Below are 15,809 nucleotides of genomic sequence, written 5' to 3'. Positions count from 1 at the left end.
CCCCTCTTATTTAGGTGTCCTCCTTTTTTAACCAAAATTTCACAGTAAATTACACATCATGACTAAAAGCAAACCAAACAATGGGAATTTTAGGCTTTTCATACCTATCTCCCTACATTCCAAGGGGATTTAGATCCAACCACTGCACTGGGAGTAAAGGGGATGAAGACACGAGAGGGAGATACCCACAGCTGAGAATAATTATTCCCAACTGCAGCCACCACGGCTATTTACATTCTTGGCTATATCATTATCAATATGGAAAATGAAAAGAGAACTGGAAAAAAAACTTTTCAAATTTTTTCACTATTTGAAAAAAGCATCTTAGCTTCTGGCATTTCAATTCCAGAAAAATTTGTTTTTAAATGTTGCCTGGTCAGCGGTCTTAAGAAACAGGTTTTTAAATGTCATTTCCCCACACTTGTTCAGTAGGGGGCATAAGACTCTGTCTCTATGCTGTCATCACTTGAGAACTGTAACTTTTCCATTTAGAGAAAAAAGTTACAAAAGATTGACCTAATTCATTCAGAGGTGTAAGATCTATAAAGGTTTATGTTGAACAGATTTAGATTTTAGCAATGATAGAAAAGAAATTAAATTCTATTTCTTCATCAATCTTGTTTTTTCTTGTCAGGCAATAGTATGAAAGGACAAAATCTCTTTTAATTTGTCCACATATTCTCTGATGATAATGGAAAACAGATAATACACTCATTTTATTTTTCTTTATCTTGTCAAGTGAGTACTATTTGTGTCACCATTATGAAACAGTAGAGGAGACAAAAGCTATAGAAGATACACAAAAGTAAATGTGATTCTAGCTGGTAACCTTAGGACAATTCATCAAGAGAATTGCTAGATTCATGCCACCTTCAGGCCTTGAGAAGCTTTCTATTTCAACAAGTTATCAAAGAGAAGGCATCCCTAAAAGAATACAGATATTGTCTATCTTATTCATTGAGTCTAACAGTGGTGGTCCATAAGCACGCACTCAATAAATACATGGTAGATAAATGAACTATTATAATTTGAATCAATTATGCATCCTTCAGCTAAAACAAAATGCTCTACTTTCAAAGGCCATCTTTTAGAAATTCTGCCCAGAGTATGGTCTTCTTTGTCTCTTATTCAACATGAAACTTGAAGGTTATAAGAGGCAGTATAATATATAGGTCTAAACATTGACATTGTATCATGAGAGATGATGGGCATTCTTAACTCATACATTCTTCTATTATTTGAAAGTATGAAAACCTGTTTCTCATTTGTATTTCTGATGCAGTATCTGAAATAAATTTTTTCCTAGTTCAGGTAATATTAGATAACATGGACCAATCTCAGGAATATAATTAAGACTGCTTTGGTTTTACCCTGATTCCAACTGTTCAAAACAAACAGAATATAATTTATTTCTCTGAAAAAAATTAGTAAAATTTAGGTGAGTTTTCCTTCTAAAACATGTAGGATATTATCTTCTGTTCATAAGCCCATCCGCTTAACCAATTTCCGATTGTACATTTAGATCTTCATTACTTGCAAGAAAACTCTGAGGATGAAAGCCATTGGGTAAGACAGTAGTTAATGTCCTCTAATACAGAGAATGTAGCATTACTGGTTCACTACCAAAATCATGCTCCTAAAAATATCCTATCCTCTTGAATTAGCAACCAAATACTTAACAAAGACATGCTGGGTATCTTAAAATGAGTATGACAGTTAATTAATTCTCTGATCCCCTGCTATCAACTGAGTACTGTACAATCTGTTATTATTCACTGTCCTATAGATCATCTGTTCTTGGTGCTGGTTTGTTCCAGGAAGAGGGACAGCTGCAACACTATATCCCTGTTCAACCTGAGGACCATCTGACTTTAATTGTAACACACAGCTTGATATGGCTCTGGCTATGAGAAGCTGAAGTATCGTCTGTAATAATCTGGAAAAGCAGAAACCTGCCAACAGAGGGCTGAAAACAGGGACTTGTGCTGTCTGGCTGCCTGACGGGCTGCAGGAAATATGATTAATGAGCAAGGTATAATGATATCAGGAACCCGATTAGCACCACAAAAAGGTCACAGATCAAAGTAGTATGCATTTCATGAGCTGCAATCATTGCATAAAATCTGTGGGCTTGAAGAGGTAAACCAAAAAGAGGAGGGAGATGAAACCCTTATGTGACAATATGCTAACCAATACATAAGATACCATACTAACAATTTAGTCACTTGTAGAAAGTTAAAAAGAAATTGCAAAATAAATCAATATAGACTGTATTGTAAGGAAACTTTGTTCATCAGAGATGTAAAATAAATATTTTTGAATGAATGAATGAGGTATTAAATTCTTTCATAAAGGCACATATATGTAAAATCAAGTATCTTTTCTAATTATGAATTAATATGACCAGATACATAAATACTCAACTCTAAACTATATTTGCATTTAAATTGCATTGAATCTATACACAGTTCTATTTAGGAATGTAAGCTAATTCAGAGTCTAAACAATGAAGACATCTATAAAACTCAAGCAGTAAGAATCACTGGGAAAAATATTAAGTACGCTTAATAAAAATGTTATAACAAATGCCCAGTTAATACTGCAAAATATTATTTGGTATAGAATTTTACAGTCATGTCCAAGTTTAGAGCATGGGTAGCCAAACTCCAAATCTAGTTGTAAATCAATTTGGTAAGCCACAATCTTCTTTTCCTTAGTACACTTTTAAACCTGTCCCAAGCAGATCCAGCTCTTCTGAGGTGAAGGCAGTGAGGGTAGAGATGGGAGGTATTATTGGGAAAGTGGCTTGCCTTAACTTATGTAATTAAATTTTGTACTTGTCAAAACATTGGTGAAAAACTTAATACATAACTTATTCAAATGTTTTTGCCTTTTAGAGCTCCTTTAAAGTGAAGTAAACATACTAACAAACTTCTTTATGTAAGTAATAATACTAATTATGGTAATGATTAACAGAAAACTGGTACTCTTGAGACAAAATTTCAAGTCATATTTGAGAAAAAGTGTGTCAATAATAAAATAATCAGAACATGATTTTTTTCTCAAAAGAAAATTGTTATTCACCAATAATGAGGATATTGTGTACCTTTTATATGCAGTATAAATATTATCTTATATCTATTTAATATTTAGTTAAAACATTTAGAAATGGTGATTCCAAAGACACCATTAAAAATGAAAATAAAATAGACTAGTTAAAAAATATTTTTAAGATATATGTTGGATAAATGGCTTTTATAGAGAATATATAAAGATATCTTACAATTCAATAATAAAAAGACAACCCAGCCTGGTGCAGGGGCTCATGCCTGTAATCCCAGTACTGTGGAAGGCTGAGGCGGGCAGATCACGAAGTCAGGAGTTTGAGACCAGACTGGCCAATATGGTGAACCCTGTCTCTACTAAAAATATAAAAATTAGCTGGGCATGGTGGCGCATACCTGTAGTCCCAGCTACTCGGGAGGCTGAAGCAGAATTGCTTGAACCTAGGAGACAGGAGTTGCAGTGAGCCGAGATCATGCCACTGCACTCCAGCCTGGGCAACAGAGCAAGACTCTGTCTCAAAAAAAAAAAAAAAAAGGACAACTCAATTTAAAAATAGGCAAAATATTTGAATATAATGTCAAATATTCCAAAACTATTGAATTATTCCATAACTTTTATATATATATATATATATATATATATATATATATATATATATATATATATTAGTAGCAAAGAAGTCTGTGAAAAGATGGTTAACATTATTCATCATTAGGGTAATGCAAATTAAAATAACAATGACATACCTATCAGAATGGCTAAAATAAGTAAGATTGACAATACCAAGTCTTGGTAAAAATATCAAAAACCTGAAACTTCATACATTGTAGGAATACAAAATGGTAAAAATTTTTATCACATGACCCAGGAATTCCTAGAAATCTACCCAAAAGAAATAAAACAGATGTCTACACTAACACTTACATGCAAATGTTTATAATAGCCCAAACTGAAAAAAAAGTCCATTAACTAGTAAAGATATTTTAAAATATGATGTATCTGAAAAATGGAATACATCAATACAAAGAAATTACTGATATATGCACAACATGAATGAATCTCAAAACACATCATGCTAAGTGAAAGAAGGCATAAAAAATACATATTGTATGATTCCATTAATATAAAATTTCTAGAAAAGTAGAACTATAGAGACAGAATCAGTGATTGCTTGGAGCCAGCAGTGGAAGCAGAGGTTGACTATAAAGAGGCACAAGGAAACCTTTTGTACTCATGTGAGTGTTCCAAAGCTGAACTGTAGTGGTGGTTACATAACTGTGTACACTTACTAAACTCTTTGAATTGCATACTTTAAAAAGCTGAATTTTCTGGTATACAGACTGTACCTCAATGAATCTGTTTTAAAATAAAAATTACTGAAAGCAAAGTTGTAGTATGAATGTACCTTCTACTCACTTCTGTGTGTCCCTGGGGTTGGGGGAGCACATACAACCACAGACACCTGCCACATTTAAAGGTTTGACATTTCCTTCAATATCTTTCAGAGCAAGCTTAGTCTTCATCTCTCACTTTAATCACAGAAACTTTGTGAGAATCTTTAAAAATTCTTGGGGTAAAAGTAAAATGCAACATATTACATAAGACTGTGATACAATAATATTTTCTGTATAATACACTATTTTCTGAGTGCCTACTATAAGCCAGAGACTATTCTAGCCATTTTACATACATAATTATAATCATTTATTCATAACTTCAAAATTACAAATGAAGAAACCAAGGCTCAGAAAGGTTAAACTGCTAAGGTCCCATAATCAACAATGTGATTCATAAAGGACTGGAAAATCTGGACAGATTCCAAAACTTACATATTCTTTCTACTCCCCTGCATTGTTTCCAGTATACGTAGAGAGCAAAATTTCAATAATAATGAGATTGTAAAAAGGATCTGGAAGATAGGACTAACTGTTAGTATGAAAAAAAAAGGAATGTCACCTAAAAAAATACAACAATTTTCCTTTTTTATGAGTGAAGTAAAAACACAATGCCTCCCAAGTAGCTGGGATTACAGATGTCAACCACCATGCCTGGCTAATTTTTGTATTTTTAATAGAGACAGGGTTTTACCATGTTGGTCAGGCTGGTCTCAAACTCCTGACCTCAGGTGATCTGTCTGCCTCAGCCTCCCAAAGTGCTGGGATTATAGGCGTGAGCCACCTCACCCAGCCAAGATTTTACTTTTAAATACAGAGAATAAAGCTCCCTGATTCCAAACTTCTGTGAAACTTAAAAGGCAAAAAGGAAAAGCCATATTAATGTCTCAAAAAGAATACTGAACCTAGATAATAAAGGACACTAAAGAGGATACCAAACAGTTGTTTGTAAGGACAAATTTAATGTGCTTTTAAGTTTTAAAGTTTTCATATTCTCAATATTATGTGAAGATTTCCTTCGAAAGATAAAGGACATAATTTCAAAATCTTGTTTCTATTAATCCCACATTCACTTCTAACTTTCAGTTATAATTTTGAATTATCATATATATATTAATGTAACTTAAATTCTGCATAAGAGAAACTATTATTTTATATATCAACTCAATAAAATTTCATAAAGTATATAAAGGGATTCATGAGCTATTATGTCACTTTCAGTTAGTCTATCATCTATAAGTTTGTCCAGAAGAGCAAGGGTTAATGATTATACACCAACACATGAAAGATGCTTTGAGCAAAGGCTCATGACAGACAGAGTAGATGATTACTATCTTACCAATCTGTTTATGTGAACAAATTCTTCTGAGGTTTTGGCCCAAGGAGGAAGTTCGACATCAGACACTACTGTCCCATCATCCATCACTCCAAGATTATAATTATTGAAGTTGACAAACATCTCAGGGAGATAATAAAATTCAGGGATCAACTCCTATATAAAAATAAAAGACAACGTGATATAAATGGTAGGATACCGACTAGATATTCAAAAGAAGGACCTGATCATTTTCCATTGTTCAGAAGAATAAAATAAACACAGTGAAATTTTTTTTTCTTTGAATATCGTAGCCCTGTCACAGTTTCTCATAAGGCAGACAGATCCTATCCAACCCAATTTAAATAACATCTTACTGGTATAAATACATCTCATAGGCTTTCCTGCATGACATGTCTCATAACTTCAAAACTCTTAAATAGAAATATCTGAGTAATAACTAAGGTTTGACAAGATATAAACAGAAATTACCATGCTGTAACAATAATGACAACTTAACTAGATTTTTTATGAGGTATATGGAATTTTTGCCAGAAGACCCCAAAATCTTTATAAGCATTAAAATGCCACTGCCTTGGTCTCTTCATAAACCAGAAAGATAATTTATTACATTTTAGCCACGGTTTATCAGTACATTTTCCTCATGCTTCAAAACGGTCAAGTTTAAAGATACCAATTATGACAAAAGATCAAAATTTGTAATTGGTCTAGAAAATGACTTGCATGAGAAAGTGAGTAAATTCAATATGTGACTTTAATAACAACATTTAATAAGCAGAAAAATGCAGTTGTTTAGCCCTTTGTGTGTAATAAACCCCATATATAACTATTTCAGAGGCTCTGAAGATCAGACTTGAAATCCAGTCTTGACATGGGTCAGTGGTTCAGTGGTCTTTCAGATACCCCCTCAGGGCCAGCTATGGCAGGCCCAGCTTTCCAAACAGTTGAGTAAAATAGGGAGGTCATCAGATTTTGGACAAGGTCAGTACGAACTTGCCAGAGCAGGGAAAAAAAATCCAGCAGGAATTAAGCTATTATCACCTCCATCATCCATGTGAAATGTCTGACTTTGAATTGTACATCCTTTGTTTACAATCACAATAATTAACTAAGCAGGGCAGAAATGAGCTTGTTCTCCCTCCAAATGGCTGACAACCACCTGACCATTAGACTTAAAAAGCATTAGAACTGAACAATTTTTTTAAAAAGACCTTGTTTAAAGCTCAGCTATAAATACAATTAGACTATAATCACACAAAAATTTTAAGATTCTCATCTTCAAAAACAAAGCATATAATTCTAATTGATAAAAGGGGAAAAGACAGATGTGTGTTATTTTCTGCAGCAAAGAGCCATATCCAATTTGTTTGAGCTAATGCTTATTGTATGGTATGAGTCATACTCTCATACCATAAATGAATAAACTCTTAATAAACCATATTACATTTAACCTCACAAACACTTTCCAAGGTAAGGTATCAATCATTTCTACTTAAAAAATGAACTAAGGCTCAAAAAAAAATACTTTGTTCAAGGTTAACAGTTGATATATTATAAATATGGAAGTTGGATCAGGACTTGTTTAACTAGAAATCCTGTGTCCTTAGTCATCAAATAAGCCTGGGTTCTACTTATAGAGTATATACAATGCTAAATATTTTAAATATAAGTTTTTAACATATATACAAAGTGTTTTTTTTTAAAGGAAAAAACCTCTAAATACAAACTTTTAGCACTTTCACAATGAGAAAACAACTGGTTCTCCTGAATAACTCTACCTTTCATATACACAGGATATTTATCTCTCCACATAGCAATTGTTATATAAATAAAATTAATCCAAAGAGAATTTTTGTATGTTGTGATTTATCCCAATAAATCACTTTAAAATTTTCTAGTATTAATTTGCTGAAGTGTGTATTCAATTAATTTCCAACTGTGACAAATTTTACCAAAATATCTTATTTTCACTTCATAATACTTGTGCTATTGAAGATGAATGTTACTATTGTCAGGCCTTGTTTTACAATAAAGAGGGAGAAACATGCTTTCCTTGTTCATTGACAATCAAAAGCAACATTTGCTTAATTAAATACTAATTATTCTCATTTCAGTAATACCTGCTGTCCATTGACATACCACCCCCATTGACATCCTATAATGATTAGAAGATACTGATTGTCCCTCTTTTGCCAGTTATACCCACCATACTCTTGTTTTATAATTCTCCTAGATTCAAAACAAAATAATTTTAATGCCTGAGTTTTAAGTGCTATTTTTCTTCAGAGTTTTAAAATTTGGGAGATTGGTCACCTCTATCGTAAATCAGAGATGCATAATGCATAGTAAAAATATACAAAAATAGTACTCTTACCAACACTAATTTGAGAAAGCAGAATGAACAAATGACATTTCACAGCAATTGCCACAAAAATGAAGTTTTCAATCTTTCTAATACATAGCACCAAAATATTATAATTTTGTCTATTTGTCCATATCTTCTACATCTATTATTTTATTCAAGTTACTCAACAAATTGACAAAAAATTTATTTGCTGAAAACAAATATTCTCCACAAGTTCTGTTTTTTTCTTACTCCTAGTTAAGAGACAGGGTCTCTCTCACTCTGTCACCTAGGCTGGAGTACAGTAGTGGCACAACCATAACTCACTATAACCTCAAACTTCACTCAATCTTTCCATCTCAGCCTCCCAAGTATCAAGGACTAAAGGAATATACCACCATGTCTGGCTAATTTTTAAATATTTTGCAGTGACGGAGTCTGACTATGTTGCCTAGGTTGGTCTTAAGCTACTGGCTTCAAGCTCCTCCAAAAAACATATTTTGTTCCTGGCCCAATTTATTTTTAAATACAAATTTATTATAAATTATTATGCTATTTAATATTGACAACTTAACCTAAATATAAATTCAATTAATTTAACTAGAAATTAAATGGAGCCAAACCATCCATAAAACAAACCATAATATTTTAATAAGTGATATGAAGAAAGCAATTTCAAACTTTCAAGTCTTTCAGCTACATAATTTCTATCATGCTGGGAAAGAGGTAATAACTCATCAGTTTCCATTTAATTACTATGGATTTTATCTGTGATTTCCTAAGGAAATATTTTATGCAAATTTTGTGCAACAAGCATTGTAAACATATTTCAAAATTAAAAATTTAAACGCTAAAAATTAAAAAATTAAGCTTTCAACATTTCACTTGAAATTTATCAAGATATGAATTTGCATTTCACTCTATTTTTCTCCTCTCACTTCCTTCACCTACATTTTAAGAGAATAGTCAGGCATTTCCTGTCTCAAGAACAATTGCAGGGTCCAGAGCAGAGGCCTCTTGAAGGCACCTTCTTTTCTAGTGTGAAACTCTAAGCAAACAGAGAGTATATGATGTATCCAGGTGAAGAAAGGGTCAAATGTTAGTATTTTTAGACAGAGAAGCCAAAGAAGAAAGAGGCATAATTTTTTTTACAGAGTAGGTAATCAAGTTCCCAAAATCTACAGTTAGCTTCCCCCACCCCCCCCACCCCCCCGCCAGCCTAGGGGAAAGGAGAAGAGATGAAGAGGTTAGGCAGGAACCCAGAGGACGGGGAATGGTGAGAAGGTGACTCTATGCCCACACAGTTCCTATATGTGAATTAGAAAAAGGCAACTCTTCTAGGCTAATGCAGCCCTAAGAGAATTCAGTTTGGGAAATGGAGTAAGTACAGGCTGGATTTTAGCTTCCAGTCTTTCTCTCAATCAAGTGCCCTTTCATGGAGAACAATCTGCCTCCTGTACATGTGGCCCCATGGATGGTGCATATAGGGAAGCTAGTCCCTTGGCATCAGGGCTTTTGGTGTCAGCAAATATTTTCTAACACTAACTTGGTGTAATCAGCAGAGCTGCCTGCCTCCAAAAGATCATGTGTATCTTAGGCAATGAAAATATGACTAATGAAGAAGATGATGGACTAAAGATGTGAAGGCCAATTTTCTAGGTATACATAAGCCTGGATTCTCATTTAAGCCTTGAGAAAAGAAGGTCCCTTCCCTACCCATCTAATAACTATGAAGGAATTTCTCACCAGCCTAATATGAGGAAGGGCTGAGTTCAAATTAGGATATTTCTTGTATACTTGAGTTGGTGGTTATAATTTTATCTGTTTCAATAATGGTAAAAAGTTAGCAATATATTAACTGATAATGTATTTCCTTCTTTCTTTTTTTGAGATGGAATCTCACTCTGTCACCCAGGCTGAAGTGCACTGCTGTGATCTTGGTCCACTGCAACCTCTGCCTCCTGGGTTTAAGTGATTCTCATGCTTCAGCCTCCTGAGTAGCTGAAATTACAGGCACTCACCACCATACCTGACTAATTTTTAGTAGAGATGAGGTTTCACCATGTTGGCCAGGCTAGTCTCAAACTCTTAACCTCAGGTGATCCACCCACCTCGGCCTCCCAAAGTGCTGGGATTACAGGAATGAGCCTCCAAGCCCGGCCATGATAATTAATTTCTAGGCCAGGCACCATGGCTCAGGCCTGTAATCCCACCACTTTGGGAGACAGAAAGAGAAGGATGGCTTATTTCCAGGAGTTCAAGACCAGCCTGAGCAACATGGCAAGACCCATCTCTATTAAAAAATTTAAAAATTTAGCTGGGTATGGTGGCATGGACCTGTGCCTGTAGTCCCAGTTATTTGAGAGGCTGATGTGGGAAGACTACTTGAGCCCGGGAGGCTGCAGTGAGCCATGTTCACACTACTGTACTCCAACCTGGGTGACAGCGCACCCATATATACATATAAGTATATAACATATAAATATATACATACACACAAAATGAAGAAAGAATTCAATATGGGCAGAAATACAAATAGAATGTAAATGTTATTTTTTTATTAAAAGAATCAAACTTATAAAAACCCCTCTCAATTATATGATTCAAACCTTAGGTAGAAATGAAGGGTGATGTATCACATCATTATCACAAAAAAGAAACCACATTTATTTAGTTCTTACTCTTCTTTTTTTTTAACAGAGAGCTTTATTCTCATGGCACTGTCCTAGCTTCATTTACCTGTTTGCCAACAACCTGAGGGAGTTTCTCCACTGCCCTTGATTCCTGAATTGTTCAACATATCAACAGTCACAAATACAGACTTAAGGAGTAAACAAGCAGCTTTTCTCTACAGATCACTGGGCACCCCAGAAAGGCACAGCTCCCTGCTCCACCCAGCCTCTTGGTGTCTGCGTCCAGGAGGAGGCTGAATCCAAGCACTCTATCCTCATCCCTGGATCCTCCAGGGGAACAAGAAAAAAAAAATCCTCTTTTCCTGCTTTCTAAAATGGAGGGCCTTAAAATCAACTAAAGTTGCGAAACCACAAAAAAAAAAAATACAGGAGCTGGCCAGGCGTGGTAGCTCACATCTGTAGTCCCAACATTTTGGGAGGCCAAGATGGGAGGACTGATTGAGTGCAGGCATTCAAGACCATCTTGGCCAACATGGCAAGACCCCATCTCAATAAAAAGTAAACAAAAATCAGCCAGACATAATGGCACATGCCTGTAGTCCCAGCTACTCTGGAGGCTGAGGTGAGGACTACTTAAGTCTGGGAGGGCTAGGCTGCAGTGAGCTGAGATCATGCTACTGCACCCTAGCTTGGGAGACCACAAGACCCTGTCTCAAAACAAAAACGAAAGAAACCCCATATCATCTGCAAAGCTATGTTAGGAGCACAGCTATTTCCCATAGGCTTTCTTTTTCCTTGCCCCATTACCTTCCAGGAGGCTTTCCCCTTACCCATTATCATGATTTTTCTCATCTTTCACAATGGTGCAATTCAATAGGAAGAATTAAATGAACTAGAAAAGGAAAAAGAAAATCTAACACTATGAAAACTCTGCCTTCAACATAACTCCAGGGAGATGAATATTGTAGTACCAGCACCCTGACCCACACCACCTTCTGCACCCTGTCCCTGCCCACATCCTCCTTTCTGGACACTTAGACATCAGGTTCCCCAAGGGGCAAGGTTCCATCCCGAGCTCCTTAGGAGAATTGATGCTGCTCCCGCTCTTCCCAACAACTGGGGCTGGCACTGTGGGCACTACCAGGTGAGCCTCTACAACCCACTTGGGGGCCCAAACACCTCCTTCATGACCTGGTAGCCAGGAGGCCACTGTTCTTTCTGGTAGACATGTCTGTGCTGTGGTTTGCCCAGAACTTGCCCTGCAGCAAGGCAGTACTGAACTCTACCACGTGATCCACCAGAGCCTCCCCAGCAAGGAACTCAGGACTAAACCGAAAGAAAGGGGATGGATGGATCCCGGCTCCATACAAGACTTTATTCTTGATGATGTTCCCTAGCCCTGAAAAGGATCTCTGGTCCAACAGTGTAAAGCAGACAGGCTGAGCCTGGCCTAGAGCTTCCAAGGTTTACCTTCCATGGAACTTCTCAGACAGGATGTCACAGGTGGGTGTGATCGCTGGGAAAGAGCTCCAAGACATCAGACAATTTTAAAATGCCAGGAAGCCACCACCACGAAAGTGCAGGACCCACCTCGGGGCAGGATCCCTCTAGTCCCCCCCTCTTGTTGGCTTTCTTGGCTCTGGAGAACTTGTTCACCCAAACACTGCCCAACAAACCGAAGCTGACAGCCACCTCCCAGCATCTCCTGCAGGGTGTCTCCCTCCAAACACTCAGAATCATCCTCTTCCTGGAGGACAAGCTCTGGTGAGGATCCATAGGGTCTTCTGCCTGCTGCACTCCTGGGCCTGCTTTGGGTCCACAGTCCCTTCCTTCTGCGCTTCTTTTTGTGGAGTCTCTGGCGATGGGCTGTTACCAGCAAGCCCCATTTCTTCATCTGGATCAAATCTAAGGAATAATTTATTTCTACAGACCTGGGTGTCCTAGAGCCACAGACACTGGAGGCTGGTGGGCTGTAGCTTCTTATTCTTGACCACCCACTGGCCCACAAAGGGGGAGACCAAATGGTGAAATTTCTTCACCAATGGCCTTTCTGACATCCCAGATCCCAGTGGGAGGCCCCTTGGCCCGACCAAGCACGCTGCACAGCCAACACAGCCACTCCAGCTCTGAGGGGAGATTTCTCAGTGTCATGGCCCTCACGGGCTCCATCCCCTTAGGGAATGCCCCTGTAAGTTAGTTCTTATTCTTTAGAGAGAACTGTGTTAGGGTCTGGGATACATAAACATGAGTGTCTTCCCCCTACAGAATACGATCTAAATCAGTAAGAGTGAAATGATATATTTTTAAGAGAAAATAGGTTGTGAAAACAACTAGCATTCCAGAAGTTCAAATGAGAATATTATGTCTAAAAGTTGGGGTGGCCAAAGCTTTAGGGAAAAGATCGTAATCCATTATATTTCCCTAACACAGAACTCATCAATCTGTATTATAACTGCTTGTTTGTATCACCCTCTAAATGGAAGGATCCATGAGATTGAGGACTTTATATGTGAATTTAAAATATGACAAGCATTTCTAAATAACTAATACTGAGGAGAGAGATTATGAAGATTTTACATACAGTATGAAGAATATCAAATTAGCACAATTAAATTAGTAAGAGAATGAGCATATACACGGAAATCCTCACTGTCATCGATGGGTTCTTGGAAACTGCAAAATTTCATAAAATGACATATAACAAAACCAGTTTTACCACCAGCTAATTAATATAAATGAGTTAGGTTCCTACGGCATATTTCAATGGCCACAAAAACATCACCAAACTTCTAAATAGATACCCAAAACTCTTCTAATATTAAATATTGAAATAAATGTGAGCTATACATACATCTAAGAAAGATTAATAAAAACAAGTAAGATAATTATTTACTTAATTATGCCACTTCAGGATTGCAGGTGCCCTATACCTACCCTGGCAACTCAGGGCACAAGGCAGGAACCCACCCTGGACAGGACACCAGGTACCATCTCATTGCAAGGAGCACTCACACACACAAACGCACACACTCACTCAGATGGGAACCATGTAGACACACCAATTCACCACATGTGCACATCTTTGGGATGTGAAAGGAAACCAGAGTACCTGGAAAAAACCCACACAGACATGGGGAGAACCTGTGAACACTCAACAGACAGTGGCCCTGGCCATGAATTGATGTTATTTTTTATCAGCATTATAACATAACATTGAATGAAATAACATTATTTGAGGACATGCTGTATTTAAACTCTATTGTAGTCTCATCACAAGAAAATCTGCATGTCAGCGATAAGAGTTCAATACTCTCTTAATATGAAATAAACATGCTGAACTCAACTGAGATATACCAACATGTAACAAAATAAATAAGCATATATACAGACAAATCTTACTATCGATGACAATGACATTTAAGTTTTACAGTAGAATTCCATTTTAATCCTAAAAGCATTTTTCTAAGTACCATGTCTTGATACAATACCAAATATTACAGTTCAAAATTATCTCTTTTGACAGATGAAATGTAGTAACAGAGTCAAAGATTATGCCTTTCTAATACTTTTAATGTGCATTTACAAAGTGAAGTATGTTTTATATTCATCAGAACAGTGCAGTCAGCTCTGGATAAAAAACACATGTTCAGCAATCCTTTAAAGCATCAGTGGAAAATGATAAGTAAACAACACTGACAGAAGACAGATACATTTACAGTATACATTTTCTTCTGGCTTGCTCACAATAATTTTAATCTCTATCACTTAATTAGGTAGATAGGTCTTAGAGGCAGGTAACATGGCCAACATTTAGAGCATCATCTCCGAAAATAAAAACTTGAAAGGTTCAACCAGAGGTTATACCTCAGTTCAGGATAAGCCTGTTGCTTTGATCACAAATCCCAAAGCTTTCATGGCATAATGACAAGGATTGGTTGTGACCACACATATGCTTTAGTTTTCTTTATTAAGTTATAATATCTACTGATATGAACGACCTTTGCAGCCAGGCTGTATGATTTTCCTTTTAATAGTCACAAATTCTATGCACTGAACTAAACCTACCACTTCAACATATTGGAGCAAACATGCCAACTACTAATCTATCAACCAAAAATAAACAAGATAATCAAAACAGAAATAATAACAAAGATGCTCCTTTACAGTTAAAATTAAATATTCATTTTATTCTTCCTAAATATGAAATCCAGACAACTCAAATAGAAGCATGATAAATTAGAGATGAACTAATTTAAGGTGCACTGCTTAGGAACACTGACAGTAAAAAGATGTGAAAGCAAAATGTTAGCTTTACACCACTAACATGAAAAAATGATAAAAATTGAAAATAAGCTTTCTTAACAAAAAAAGAGTTGATGAACAATATATTATAAAAATATAAGGTGTATGTTTTTATAAATTTTTAATTTTCAAGTATTTATTTTGTTAGCCCACAAGTATAAAAACTTTTTAAAAATTCACTAGAGATCAAGTACACTGAATTGTATTTATAATAGTTATTTTAAATCAACTACATATCTGAAAGCTTTCAAGTGGACATTTAAATTTAGTTTTTCATTATTTGGTAGATAAAATGCTATTTTTCCTACAGTAAAAGAAAAATAATCATTTTCAAAACTGGAAAAGTAAAACTAATCTATAATCCTTCTAGATCAACCCAATAAATATTATGTGGTTTTAGATATTATAAAACTGTTACTTCAAATGCATTAAAATAAAGAAAAATAATGGATTACAAATCAATAGATAAATTATAATCTATTTCAATCTGATATAGAAAGAATAATTGGGTTTGAGTCTCGTCTACTCAACTTACTATCACATGCACTCAAATTAATTTAATTTCTGTGACCTTTACTCACCTCAATTGCCATTTCAAAACCACAGGGTTTGCTGTGAGGCTCATATGGGATAATGTGATAAAAATCCCAAATTACAGACTCAACTTACCCAAATCTTAAAGCCAACAGGTCATTCACTGAAATATACCCAATCATAAAAGCATTTAACATAAT

The 15,809-nt window shown here is 35.7% G+C and overlaps 1 protein-coding gene and 1 pseudogene across 6 annotated transcripts in view; both read right to left on the bottom strand.

The window, feature by feature from the left end:
• The window catches only part of LRBA (LPS responsive beige-like anchor protein), a 772,728-nt gene that overhangs the window by 150,207 nt on the left and 606,712 nt on the right, over nucleotides 1–15,809 (bottom strand). For all 6 annotated transcript variants that reach the window (XM_017970205.4, XM_035294467.3, XM_008992610.5 and 3 more), the window contains one exon: nucleotides 5,800–5,952. In XM_017970205.4, coding sequence (XP_017825694.2) covers nucleotides 5,800–5,952 — 153 coding nt within the window. The remainder of the gene's footprint in view (nucleotides 1–5,799; nucleotides 5,953–15,809) is intronic.
• LOC144581733 (endonuclease 8-like 2 pseudogene) lies at nucleotides 11,710–12,714 on the bottom strand (annotated as a pseudogene).

Source organism: Callithrix jacchus, chromosome 3, assembly GCF_049354715.1.
Source record: "Callithrix jacchus isolate 240 chromosome 3, calJac240_pri, whole genome shotgun sequence".
NCBI lineage: Eukaryota > Metazoa > Chordata > Mammalia > Primates > Cebidae > Callithrix > Callithrix jacchus.
The sequence above is the reverse complement of the archived record's forward strand: the minus strand, read 5'-3'. Positions and strand labels throughout refer to the sequence as shown.